Raw genomic sequence first — 14,944 nt, 5'->3', positions numbered from 1 at the left:
GTATTTATATAAATATATTCCGTCGTTTGTTATTCGATGACATCTAGCAGTGAAAATCGTGATTGTAATATGACCATGTTGTAATTGTGATAATTTTTATCCGATCCTTGCACGTACACTATACATACATATTAGATATTCTTATACGACCACACTATGATTCTAATGCTTCTAATGATATTATAATACCTTAAATCCGTTTATATGGTTATGAATTATAACACTAGTTTATAATAGTTTAATGTTTAGTGTTTTCGTGCATAGTATTACAGTTTAAATGTTATAGAGTACAGTTTATCCCCGACATACTTCGGAATTAGGGACTGGTACGTTGATGAAAGATTAACTACGGGGACGTTTCCCCTCAAGGAACACGTGTTAATCGGGTAGACAGCCAAGATGCTGCCGGTTAAGGGCACACTTGTGTGACGGAGATCCTCCACCTGACATTATCTTCACATGTTTTTGCTAGGAACATTATAAAATAAAGACCGGACAAACATTTGTAAAAATACGTTTTTAATTCATCATTTTTACGTCAAAACTCGAAGGGAATATTTATTATGTCCAGAACAATGCAAACCATTTCCGTTCCAGGAATACCAAAGCGTTAAAGTATCATTCCCCATGATTTCCTTATTAGTTCACCACATTTGTTCACTGTGCGTCTATGTTGAAGTCAAGGCCATATATCCAAAGAACGCGTCATCAATGTACATCCTGACATCGGCTATCTAAAGTCGATTAATACCAATAAAAAAGCAATATACTTGAAAAAACGTTTAAAATGTTGAGTAAAGATGTACCTACAGACGCATTCCAACTGTAGCTCAACAGGAACACTTAACGACTACAATTGAACCCTCTCACAACCAGTGCTCATCACACCACTTCGGCAAGTAATCCGATAACATTACAAACCACCACTGGGCACGTCATTAAACTCACAAAAACTGTAAAACTAAAATGGTAAAAATTACACACAAAAGTACTCGATACGGCTTAAAAGGTATAACCACCTGACGTAATATTTGTTCATCCCTGACTCTCGGTTTGATCCTCGAGCCACTCCATTACATCCAGCCATCTCTCGGGATCCAACTGCATGGGATCGAAGGTGGAAACTTCTTCAGGATTCATTCCAGCACCTCGAACTTCAGCTTTTGATTTCAGTTTCCTATCATTGTGGACCTTCTGATGCCTGTTCCTGGTTGATGAGTCTGCAAATGTCTTCCCACACACAGGGCACAGGAATGGCTTCTCGCCCGTGTGTATTCTCTGATGACTATGAAGATTTGATGACTTTGAAAATGTCTTCCCACACACAGGGCACAGGAATGGCTTCTCGCCCGTGTGTGTTCTCTGATGACTATGAAGAGTTGATGAGTCTGCAAATGTCTTCCCACACACAGGGCACAGGAATGGCTTCTCGCCCGTGTGTGTTCTCTGATGACTCTGAAGATGTGATGACTGTGCAAATGCCTCCCCACACACAGAGCACAGGAATGGCTTCTCGCCCGTGTGTGTTCTCTGGTGAGTTTGACGAGTTGATTCCCGTGCAAATGCCTCCCCACACACAGAGCACAGGAACGGCTTCTCGCCCGCGTGTGTTCTCTGGTGTCTCTGAAGATGTGATGGCCGTGAAAATGACTTCTCACACACAGAGCAATTGAATTGCTTCTTGTCTCCGTGTGCGTGGGGCTGTGGAGAGCGGCTCTGCTCCATGTGAGCGTAGTAACAGCAGCGGTGTTATCGAGTCAAAATTACGCTATCGTTCGCAAGGATGTTAAGCGTTTTTTGTTAACAGCTAAAACAAGAACGACACTCGCGTCTAACCGAGACGCAAAAAATCCCGTAATTTTGACGACGAACACGTTTAAGATTTTATCCGCGAAAAAAGACACTTACTTGGAGATTCACGGTATATCGATGTCTGGAACCCGTCTGAAGATGTCGCCACGAACTCTCCCGACGCAAAGTCGCCTAACTGTCGACACAGCAATTGTGCTCGCCAGGCTGCTTTGTCTCGCGGTTAAAGGGCGATCAGCAGAGCGACGAGTCGAGCGTCCAACCTCATCAAGTTCCCTCTCGAAATGGCATTGAGTTCTGCTTCTGAGCCGCCTTATAACTCCCCCCTAGGATCCAATCCTTTGTCTTTCAGGATATTTGCATTCGATTGTTAATTTTGGAAATCACAATCCGCATGTCTATTAACATACCGAAGAGTAATGTGCCCATTGTGCTTCATGCATGAATATGTAAGTGCATCTCAGTGTGTAATTGTGCGCTTATTTTGAATAAATGGAAAAACTTTGTCCTCGATTTAAAGTGAATGCAGAGAAATTAACATGTAACTTTAGAAAAGGAAGAGAGCGGCCTTCTCGACGAGGGAGTGAAACCCAATAGGTAATATTCTTTTACAGCGTTACAATGGATAGGTTGTAGTTCATAGGTTATAATATTATGTTTCACTATGATAGAGCTTAACATGTGAGAGTATACAATATCAGAGTTGATCAAATGCGGCGATCACGGACATCAATCGGGTGAGTTTGATCAGAGGCTTTAATCAAAGGCGTCATCCCATCACGGAACACCACCTCCCTGCGTTTATTACAGCAACAGAAGCAAGTACAGCAGCAACAACAGCAGCGACAACAACAGCAGCAACATCACATTTTGAGGGCGACGCAACTACTTCCGATTCCGAGTGGGGATCTGCTCTCGCAGGACCCCACACGTCTTTGGAAATGATTGCGATGATCATGCCTGAGCTGAGAATTAAGTCACTCAAGATTACTTTGTTTAACCATAACTTTAGGTAGGTTAGTGTCATCGGGGCTGTGTGAATACTACTCATGAATGAAATCACACTCCTGTATGACCGACATTATACTAATTTTGGTTGATCGAGTAGAACAAGGCACGTGCCATGTCCAGACGAATTCTTATCAATAACAAATTTTGAATAAATGGATAAACACGTTCCCCATACCCTCCATTGTCCTCGATTTAAAGTGAATGCAGCCCCGTGGCGTTGCCAAAAACCACCGAGCTTCGGGAGTGAGCACGTACAGACTCGTAGTGAACACACTTGCAATTCAATCACTCTAACTTCAGTAACCAAAATCCGATCTGGTACATGGTCTCCGCTTGGTCTGGTTTGTATCCGTCATCACTCCGGAGACAAACAGCGAGGAATGGTTTGGCCAGCCACCACTTCGTTTGCCAAAACGACTTTAATAGCTGCTCTGAAACAACACTGTCACCAATGGTGGTTTACAGGCTAGGCTGTTAAGCGGACAATCAGTCTTTTTGGGCAAGGCGTATGGGAAAATACACACCTCTGTTATCCCGTAAACATAATACACAGCATCGGTAAGGCTGCCTTGTTTGGGAGATGTAGTTTGGGTAAGGTGCTGTCACTGGAGTTAGGCGATGTGACTGGGTTATCACACGGATTCCGAAAAGCAGCTTAGACAATACGATCCACTGCGCTCCATGTCCCCACATAAACGACGACATTCTGAGTTTTAAAAAAGTGGAATATATATTTGTAAATACGTTTTTTATATAATGTTTATTGTATCTATGTTACAATGTGTGATTGTTATACTCTTTATTTGTGTATACTGTATATACTTATATGGCTATTCGATTCCATTGATACGACACATGCATCCAACAGTGGAAAGTGTGATTCTAATACGACGAGTGGGATTCGAATTATTGTAATTCGATTCTAATCCTGCATATCCTACCCCCGGTTGGCATATTAACTTACCATACGTACAACCACAGTGTGATTCTAATTAGCTCAGTGCGATTCTAATGATTAGTATGCGATTATAATCCCATACCTCCAATTATGTGGTTCTGCACTATAACAGTTAATCGTATTTTAAAGCGTAACAATGGATAGTTTGTAGTTCATATGTTATAATATTATATTTCACTATGTTAGAGTTTAACATGTGAGAGTTTACAATGTCAGAGTTGATCAAATGCGACGATCAAGAGCGTCAATCTTGATCGACGCAGAAGCAAATACAGCAGCAGCAACATCACATTTCGAGGGCGACGCAGCTACTTCTGATTCTGCTGCTTCCGCTGCTCAGATATTTGTTGCCAGGCCCTGCTCTTGCGGGACCCCACACGTCTTTGGAAATGATTGAGATGATGATGTCTGAGCTGATAATTAATTTAATAAAGAGTACTTTGTTTGTGTGTAGGTCTGTGTCATCGGGGATCAGCGAATACTGCTTATGAATGAACTCGCACACCTTTATGACCGACATTGTACTCATTTTGGTTGATCGAGACGGACAAGGCACGTGCCATGTCCAGACGAATTGATATTAACAATATTGTCCTTAAATACAATGCTAACACTGGATTAACGTTAACACTGGATTAAACATGCACATTTTAAACCCTGCCTAGCATTTATGACTAACGATTCGCATTTGCACATAACACATATTCAAGCACAGTAAAATGCGCATACGAACATATTGTTACTAGAATAATTTTAATTCGATTCTAACCCTGCAAACCCCCACAGTTCGCATATCCGTCCCCCGATTCGATTGAATGTATACTTTACATACATATGAGCGATCAAAATGCTTCTAATGACATTGTCATACCGTAACTCCGTTTAGAGTGGAATCTATTATGTTCTCTGATGGTCTTGAAGAGTTACCGAGTGTGCAAATGCCTTCCCACACACAGGGCACAGGAATGGCTTCTCGCCCGTGTGTGTTCTCTGGTGTCTCTGAAGATGTGATGGCCGTGAAAAGGACTTCCCACACACAGAGCAATTGAATGGCTTCTTGACTCCGTGTGCGTGGGGCTGTGGAGAGCGTCTCTGCTCCATGTGAGCGTAGTAACAGCAGCGGTGTTATCGAGTCAAATGTACGCTATCGGCCGCAATGATGTTTAGCGTTGAGTTTTGGATTTTGTTAACTGCTAAAACAAGAACGACACTCGCGTCTAACCGAGACGCAAAAAAATACCGCTAATTTGACGACGAACACGTTTAAGAGTTTACCCGCGAAAATAGACACTTACTAGGAGATTCACAGTATATCGATGTCTGGAACCCGTTTAAAGATGTCGCCACGAACTCTCCCGACGCAAAGTCGCCTAACTGTCGACACAGCAATTGTGCTCGCCAGGCTGCGTTGTCTCGCGGTTGAAGGGCGATCAGCAGAGCGACGAGTCGAGCGTCCAACCTCATCAAGTTCCCTCTCGAAATGGCATTGAGCTCTGCTTCTGAGGCGCCTTATAACTCCCCACCTAGGATCCAATCCTTTGTCTTTCAGGATATTTGCATTCGATTGTTAATTTTGGAAGGTACAATCCGCATGTCTATTAACATACCGAAGAGTAATGTGCCCATTGTGCTTCATGCATGAATATGTAAGTGCATCTCAGTGTGTAATTGTGCGCTTATTTTGAATTAATGGAAAAACTTTGTCCTCGATTTAAAGTGAATGCAGAGAAATTAGCATGTAACTTCAGAAAAGGAAGAGAGCGCCCTTCTCGACGAGGGAGTGAAACCCAATGGGTAATATTCTTTTACAGCATTACAATGGATAGGTTGTAGTTCATAGGTTATAATATTATGTTTCACTATGATAGAGCTTAACATGTGAGAGTATACAATATCAGAGTTGATCAAATGCGACGATCAAGAGCGTCAATCGGGTGAGTTTGATCAGAGGCTTTAATCAAAGGCGTCATCCCATCACAGAACACCACCTCCATGCGTATATCACAGCAACAGAAGCAACAACAGCAGCAACAACAGCAGCGACAACAACAGCAGCAACCTCACATTTCGAGGGCGACGCAGCTACTTCCGATTATGCTGCCCAGCTGTTTGGAGTCAGGACCTGCTCTCGCAGGACCACACACGTCTTTAGAAATTATTGCGATGATCATGTCTGAGCTGAGAATTAAGTAACTCAAGATTACTTTGTTTAACCATAACTTTAGGTAGGTTATCACAACTACAACATGGTCATATTACAATCACGATTTTCACTGCTAGATGTCATCGAATAACAAAAGACGGAATATACTTATATAAATGCACGCACAAACCCATTTTAAACTAATGAGATTATGAATCGTTACAATCATTATGACAATCACAAATTGTGACAAAGAGAAATTCCCACAAGCAAAACACCACGCTCACGTGACGAATTCTTAAACAAACTGCAACACTCAAGTGACAGAACTCAACAAAAAAACGCCGCAATAAAAAGAAAAACATCAATGGACAAATCCTAAAAACAGACAACACACGCACGTTAGTAGCTGTTGGAAGAAGACAACACCTAGCACCTTCAACTATAAACATTATACAGCCCCAAAGAGCCAACTCGTAAATGGGGCGGTATATGACAGCCTTTGCTGCTGTCGACGGGGCCAAGCAGTGAGTGTTTAACTCCATTGTTTCAGAATCCGTGTCATCACCCGGCCACAGCGCCTTACCCAAACTGCATCTCCCCAACAAGGCAGCCTTCCCTATGCTGTGTATTTTAGCAAGTATATTTACGGACGCACTTGAAGATAACAATTCGTCTAGAAAAAGCAGGCGACTTGTTCTACCAACACTATTTCAAATTTCTATCCAAAAGAAGTATGAGTTCATTCATGAGTAGTATTCACTAAGCCCCGATTGCACTAACCTACACACAGTTATGATTAAACAAAGTAAACATTAGTAGCTCATCCCAGCTCATACATGATTATAGCAATTATTTCCAAATCCGTGTCGGGTCCAACGAGAACAGGGCACGTCCACAAACTCTCAAATTGTAAACTCACATTGAATACCCTAACATTATAAACTCTAACAATATAACATTTAAACTATGAGCTAGTGTTATAGTCAACTATAATGTTGTGAACTCTAACAATATAAGCTATGAGCGATACATTATAACGCTATAAAATAACATCATTAACTAGTGTTACAGATTAGAACACCCTACATTGAAGTGTGATATTCGAATTCTTAGCTTCACACCGTGGTCCTCTAGGAATCACACTATGCTCGTCAGTATGTAACATGTATGTATGTAATATGTATGCATGTGATATGTCTCTATGTAGTATGTATGCATGTAACATGTATGTATGTAATATGGACATGCGAACCAATGGTGGGATATGTGAAACGGAAGGTGCAGGATCAGGATGGGATTAAAATTATTTGAATAACACTTTGGTGGTATTATGATCAAGCTGTCCACTGCTGGATGAATGTTCCATCTCAATGGCATCAAATAGCAATATTCAGTATGAATATATAAAATAATCGCAAAAACCCAATATTAGCCCGTGAAATAATGATTCGTTACAATTGTAATGACTCCGGACTATATTAATTCAGCAAGTAATCCGATAACATTACAAACTACCACTGTGCAGATGAATAAAACATTATTTTCAAAAACTGTTAATAGCAAAAAAAATTGGAGCCGAGTTTCAGGTAGGAGCATCTCCGTCACACAAGTCTGACCTTAACATGCATCATGTTGGCTGTCTCCCCATTAACATGTGTGGTTCAGGAGGGGACGGTCCCTATTATAAATCGATTCACAACGTTACGGTCCCTAATCATTAAGTATACAGGGAATCCTGTACGCTATGACATGTGAACTGTAACACTATAAACGATAACACGAACCATTAAAATACAATAAACTAGTTTAATCATTAATAATACCAAAACAGAGGTACGCTATTATAATCTCATTACAAGTATTGAGTAGTTCCGACGGACGTAATCGGAGACGGAGGTAAGTTAGGTGCTTCCGCCAGGGTCTATTAACACTTATCCATACTACACAGCAGGGTACACAACTCCCAGGGGCTAGGGGTCCTACTCTGAGTCCGGGTCCCTGCCGGCTAGCTCCGGTCTCTCTCTCGTGTCGGATCGTGGACTCTGCCGACTCCACCGAGCGGAGAGAGAAGCACCTCTACGGCTACCACCGGCTTCTCCCCAGACTCCCTGTTCGATCCCTCTCTCTACCCACTGGTTCCCTCTTCACCCTGTTTACTATCCCCGTTCCTATAGTGACCCCGCTTTCGTCACGGGGTATCCCTTAAATACCCTAAAAGGCGTGACGTCACGTGCACTGCCCAGCGCGCGCGACCCCACGTCCCGTGACGTCATCGCACCGGACAGCGCACGCGACGCCACCACTCTCCTCTACTCCTCTACACAAGTATTATAATTACAACGCGATCGTATTAAAATCACACTATGCGCATATGTATGTATAGTGTACGTGCAAGCGAACTGTGCTCGTATGGACGTATGTAATATGTATGGCCTTTGGACATGCGCACCGATGGTCGGATATGCGAACTGTGGGGGGTGAAGGGTTAGCATCGCATTACAATTCTTAGAATAACAATGTGGTCGTATGAGCATTTTGCTTTGATTGAATGTAAGTTATGTGCAAGTGCAATTGTTAGTCGTAAATACGAGGCAGGGATTAATAGGTGCACGTTGCATCCAGTGTTAACGTTTATTTTAGCATTATATTTTAGGCCACTATTGTTGATAAGAATTCGTCTATACGTGGCACGTGCCTTGTTCTACTCGATCAACCAAAATGAGTACAATTGTCGGTCATAAAGGAGTGCGAGTTAATTCATGAGTAGTATCCACTTAGCTCCGATAACACTAACCTACAAACACAGTTATGGTTAAACAAAGTCATCTTTAGCCACTTAATTCTCAGCTCAGACATGATCATCGCAATAATTTCCAACGACGTGTGGGGTCCCGCGAGAGCAGGGCCCGGTTACAAAAAAGGTGCTGAAATGAGTCCTGAAGAAGATTCAACCTTCGAGCCCATGAAGTTGGATCTCGAGAGATGGCTGGATGTAATGGAGTGGCTCGAAATTCAAATCTAAAGCAAAGGATAATTGAAATTATTTTGGGTTTGGTGAGACCTATTAAGCCACATTGTGTGCAATTGTGTATGTTTTAGACCAAGTAATACGTTACAATTGATGTATCAGTGATTTTGATACTCGAGTTTTGCAGTTTGTTAGAATATTTCGTTACGTGCAGTTGGTAGTTTCTAATATCGGATTACTTGCTGAAGTGGTGCGAGGAGCAGTGTTTGTGAGACCGTTCAATTACTGACAATCTTGTCGTGGTCAAGTGTTCCTGTTGGAATGAGTCTGTTGTTACAACTTTATTCGATATATTTTACTTGTTTTTTTCCTTTATATCGCTATTTTGGATGGTAATACGCGACTTTAGATAACTGATTTCAGGATATACATTGATTACGCGTTCGTTGGATGTTTGGCTTTGACTTAAACAGACGCACAGTGAACAAACGTGGTGAACTAATAAGGAGATCAATGGGGAATTATACTTTGGTTTGGTATTCCTGGAAGTGACTTGATTTGCATTATACTGTAGCTATATTCTTTGGTTCTTTCGGTAACGTCATATAGGTAGACAAAATAATATAGATAAATAATGTGATCTGTTATTTTTCTACCTACGTGACTTCAGCGAAAGAACCAAATAGTATGGATTCCTGCAGTCACGAAAGCTTCAAATCAAGATAATAAAAATCGCACCATGGTCGTATTAGAATCAAGCTGCCCACTGCTGGTAGAATGTTACATCGCAATGGCACCGAATATATGCCGGATTGATATTGGGCGTGGAGCCTACAAGCGCAACCTTGCACATTTTGACCTGGTTCTCGACGCCCGTCCCTCGCCCATGGTAGAATCTTGTCCATGTCGGGGCGTCAAGGGTTCGCACCACAGCCTTGAAGGATTAGGCAGGTCCCTGGCTTATTTTGAAGAATTTGACCAGGCTCCAGGCACCGGTTCCTCGCACGTGGCGGATCCTTGAGGCACCCCGGGCCTCAGAGGCTCGGAAACTGTGGGCGGCACAACACATTTCCTTTGGCGTACGGTTTCCGTTGCCGAGTGCCCCACCACGTCGGGCAAACCAGACTTGGGCTGTACAGGACATGGGGGTGAGCTGTCTGGGTGGGGACGGACATAAGTCTTGAGGCGCGATGGGTGGACGAACCAACGGCGGCAACCCTAACTACATTTACACACTGCAGCCATTTCACCTCTATGACTTCTACCGTACCTTGCAATTGACTGAGCAGCTTGGGGATATACCTGGTGGCACCTGTGGGCAAACAAGCATGCCCTGTCCCCGACCGCCCATGGAAGCACGTGTTTCCACCGCCCCGTGTTCTTTTCATTAGCGGCTTGCAGAAAGTAGAGCCCGTGTCGTCATCGGGGTCTGTGCTGAAGTCGGAGTCAGGTAGAACGGGGAGCCAGGGGCAAGGGAGTCGGGATAGGACAGAGCGCAGCGCCAGGGCTGGAGGTGGCTGCGGTCGGCGCAGAGGAGGCAGCACGGGGCAGCCGACTGTGTCGGGGGGACCAGTGGGACCGAGCCCGGCATCCCTCACCCCTGGGAAGTTGTTACACCTGGTGTAGGTCAATAACTTTAATAAACCCTCGGCGAAAGCCCTTAAACCTCTCCTTCGTCTCCGAGTGCGTCCTGGGAAATTCTCTACATATGTATAGTAGTGTACGGGCATGTGAACTGTGCTCGTATGTATGTAATATGTATGCATGCCATTTGGACTTGCGAACCGGGGGTTGGATATGCGAACTGACGGCTGTTTGCGTTGTGGCCGAAACGTCGTGAGAATAATTGTATTATGTTTTGATTATTTTATTATTTCCATTCTACGTGACTTTACCGAAAGAACCAAAAAGTTTGATCCTAATACCACCAACGTGTTATTCAAATAATTTTAATCCCATCCTGATCCTGCACCTTCCGTTTCACATATTCCACAATTGGTTCGCACGTCCATATTACATACATACATTTTACATGCATACATACTACATACAGACATAACTCATGCATACATATTACATACATACATGTTACATTCTCACGAGCATAGTGTGATTCTTAGAGGACCACGGTGTGAAGCTAAGAATTCAATTTGTTCTAATCTGTAACACTAGTTTATGATGTTATTTTATAGTGTTATAATGTATAGCTCATAGCTTATATTGTTAGAGTTCACAGCATTATAGTTTACTATAACACTAGTTTGTAGTGTTATTTTAAAGCGTTACAATGTATAGTTCATAGTTTTAAGGTTATATTGTTAGAGTTTATAATGTTAGAGTTTCCAAATGTTAGTTTACAATTTGAGAGTTTGTGGACGTGCCCTGTTCTCGATTTGGAAATAATTGCTATGATCATGTTTGAGCTGGGATGAGCGACTAATGTTTACTTTGATTAATCATGACTGTGTGTAGGTTAGTGCAATCGGGGCTTAGTGAATACAACTCATGAATGAACTCATACTTGTTTCGGATAGAAATTTTAAATTGTGTTGGTAGAACAAGTCGCCTGCCTTTTCTAGACGAAATTGTTATCTTCAAGTGCGTCCGTAAATATGCTGCTAAGATACACAGCATAGGGAAGGCTGCCTTGTTGGGGAGATGTAGTTTGGGTAAGGCGCTGTGGCCGGGAGATGACACGGATTCTGAAACAATGGAGTTAAACACTCGCTGCTTGGCCCCGTCGACAGCAGCGAAGGCTGTCATATACCGCCCCATTTACGAGTTGGCTGTTTGGGGCTGTATAATGTGTTTAGTTAAAGGTGCTAGGTGTTGTCTTCTTCTAACAGCTACGAACGTGCGTGTGTTGTCTGTTTTTAGGATTTGCCTATTGATGTTGTTTTTTTTATTGCGGCGTTTTTTGTTGAGTTCTGTCACTTGAGTGTTACAGTTTGTTTAAGAATTCGCCACGTGAGCGTGGTGTTTTGCTTGTGGAAATTTCGCTTTGCCACAATTTGTGATTGTTATAATAATTGTAACGATTCATAATCTCATGAGTTTATGATGGGGTTGTGCGTGTATTTATATAAATATATTCCGTCATTTGTTATTCGATGACATCTAGCAGTGAAAATCGTGATTGTAATATGACCATGTTGTAATTGTAATAATTTTTATCCGATCCTTGCACGTACACTATACATACATATTAGCGATTCTTATACGACCACACTGTGATTCTAATGATATTATAATACCTTACCTCCGTTTAAATGGTTAAAAATTAAAACACTAGTTTATAATCGTTTAATGTTTAGTGTTATAGTTTATAGTATTACAGTTTACATGTAATAAAGTACAGTTTATCCCCGACATACTTCGGAATTAGGGACTGGTACGTTGATGAAAGATTAACTACGGGGACCTTTCCCCTCAAGGAACACGTGTTAATCGGGTAGACAGCCAAGATGCTGCCGGTTAAGGGCACACTTGTGTGACGGAGATCCTCCACCTGAAATTTTCTGAACATGTTTTTGCTAGGAACATTATAAAATAAAGAACTGACAAACATTTGTAAAAATACGTTTTTAATTCATCTGCAATCATTTTTACGTCAAAACTCGAAGGGAATATTTATTATGTCCTATGTTCACACATTTCCAGTACCATGCAAACCATTTCCGTTCCAGGAATACCAAAGCGTTAAAGTATCATTCCCCATGATTTCCTTATTAGTTTACCACATTTGTTCACTGTGCGTCTATGTTGAAGTCAAGGCCATATATCCAACGAACGCGTCATCAATGTACATCCTGAAATCGGCTATCTAAAATCGATTAATACCAATTAAAAAAAGCTAGATTCTTGAAAAAACGTTTAAAATGTTGAGTAAAGATCTCACTACAGACGCATTCCAACTTTAGCTCAACAGGAACACTTAACGACTACAATTGAACCATCTCACAACCAGTGCTCATCACACCACTTCGGCAAGTAATCCGATAACATTCCAAACCACCACTGGGCACGTCATTAAACTCTCACAAAAACTGTAAAACTAAAATGGTCAAAATTACACACAAAAGTACTCGATACGGCTTAATAGGTATAACCGCATGCAACATTATATTTCAGTCACCCAGAGCTCTCGGTTTGATCCTCGAGCCACTCCATTACATCCAGCCATCTCTCGGGATCCAACTGCATGGGATCGAAGGTGGAATTATCTTCAGGACTTATTTCAGCACCTTGAATTTCACCTTTTAATTTCAGCTTCCTATCATCGTGGACCTTCTGATGCCTGTTCCGTTTTGACGACTGTGCAAATGTCTTCCCACACACAGAGCACAGGAATGGCTTCTCGCCCGTGTGTGTTCTCTGATGACTCTGAAGATGTGATGACTGAAACAAGAACGACACTCGCGTCTAACCCGAGACGCAAACAAATCCCGTAAATGTGACGACAAACACGGTTAAGAGTTTATCTGCGAAAATAGACACTTACTTGGAGATTCACGGTATATCGATGTCTGTAACCCGTCTGAAGATGTCGCCACGAACTCTCCGAACGCAAAGTCGCCTAACTGTCGACACAGCAATTGTGATCGCCAGGCTGCGTTGTCTCGCGGTTGAAGGGCGATCAGCAGTGCGACGAGTCGAGCGTCCAACCTCATCAAGTTCCCTCTCAAAATGGCATTGAGCTCTTCTTCTGAGCCGCCTTATAACTCCCCCCCTAGGATCCAATCCTTTGTCTTTCAGGATGTTTGCATTGTAAAGTTAATTTTGGAATGCACAATCCGCATGTCTATTAACATACCGAAGGGTAATGTGCCCATTGTGCTTCATGCATGAATATGTAAGTGCATCTCAGTGTGTAATTGTGCGCTTATTTTGAATAAATGGAAAAACACGTTCCCCATGCCCTCCATTGTCCTCGATTTAAAGTGAACGCAGCCCCGTGGTGTTGCCAAAAACCGCCAAGCTTCGGGAGTGAGCACGTACAGACGCGTAGTGACCACACTTGCAACACAATCACTCTAACATCAGTAACCAAAATCCGATCGGGTACATGGTCTCCGCTTGGTCTGGTGTGTATCCGTCATCACTCCGGAGATAAACAGCGAGGCATGGTTTGGCCAGCCACCACCTCGTTTGCCAAAACGACTTTAATAGCTGCTCTCAAACAACGCTATCACCAATGGTGGTTTACAGGCTAGGCTGTTAAGCGTACAATCAGTCTTTTTGGGCAAGGCGTATGGGAAAATACACACCTCTTTTATCCCATAAACATAATACACAGCATCGGTAAGGCTGCCTTGTTGGGGAGATGTAGTTTTGGTAAGGTGCTGTCACTGGAGTTAGGCGATGTGACTGGGTGATCACACGGATTCCGAAAAGCAGCTTAGACGATACGTTCCACTGTGCTCCATCTCCCCACATGGACAACGACATTCTCAGTTTAAAAAAAATGAATAGAAATGTTTAAAAAGTTTTTTTTTTAATCATGTGTATTGTATAAATGTTATAATGTGTGATTGTTATAAACTTTGTACGTGTGTATATATATATATATATTCTGTATATTTCGATTCGATTGATACGACACATTTATCCAACAGTGGACAGTGTGATTCTAATACGACTAGTGGGATTCGAATAATTGTAATTCGATTCTAATCCTGCATATTTTACCCCCGTGTTCGCATATTCACTTACCATACGTACGACCACAGTGTGATTCTAAAATAAGCACAGTGCGATTCTAATGATTCTTATGCGATTCTAATCCCATACCTCCATTTACGTGATTATACACTGTAAAAATTAATAGTATTTTACAGAGTTATAATGGAGAGGTTGTAGTTCATAGTTTATACTATTATATACTCTTTGGTTCTTTAATTAAAAGTCACATAGGCATAAACAAATCACGACGTTTCGGGCACAACACAAGCGTCCGTCATGTGGGAAAGCATGGTCTGCTGCTCAGGTAGACTGTTTTAAAACGTTTGAAATGGGTGTAGACCTCAGGTCATAAAGAAGTGGCCGGGGCTAG

At 42.2% G+C, this 14,944-nt stretch overlaps 1 protein-coding gene across 1 annotated transcript in view; it reads right to left on the bottom strand.

Annotated features, from left to right (window-relative positions):
* LOC144737840 (uncharacterized) overlaps window positions 1-1,725 on the bottom strand; it is a 55,974-nt gene extending 54,249 nt beyond the window's left edge. Inside the window, exon 1 of the mRNA XM_078620714.1 lies at window positions 1,243-1,725. Within this exon, the coding sequence (XP_078476840.1) occupies window positions 1,243-1,725 (483 nt within the window). The remainder of the gene's footprint in view (window positions 1-1,242) is intronic.
* Window positions 1,726-14,944: the final 13,219 nt, after the last annotated feature.

This window comes from Lampetra planeri, chromosome 74, assembly GCF_965212315.1.
Source record: "Lampetra planeri chromosome 74, kcLamPlan1.2.h2, whole genome shotgun sequence".
Classification (NCBI taxonomy): domain Eukaryota; kingdom Metazoa; phylum Chordata; class Hyperoartia; order Petromyzontiformes; family Petromyzontidae; genus Lampetra; species Lampetra planeri.
This window is presented reverse-complemented; position numbering and strand designations above follow the sequence as displayed.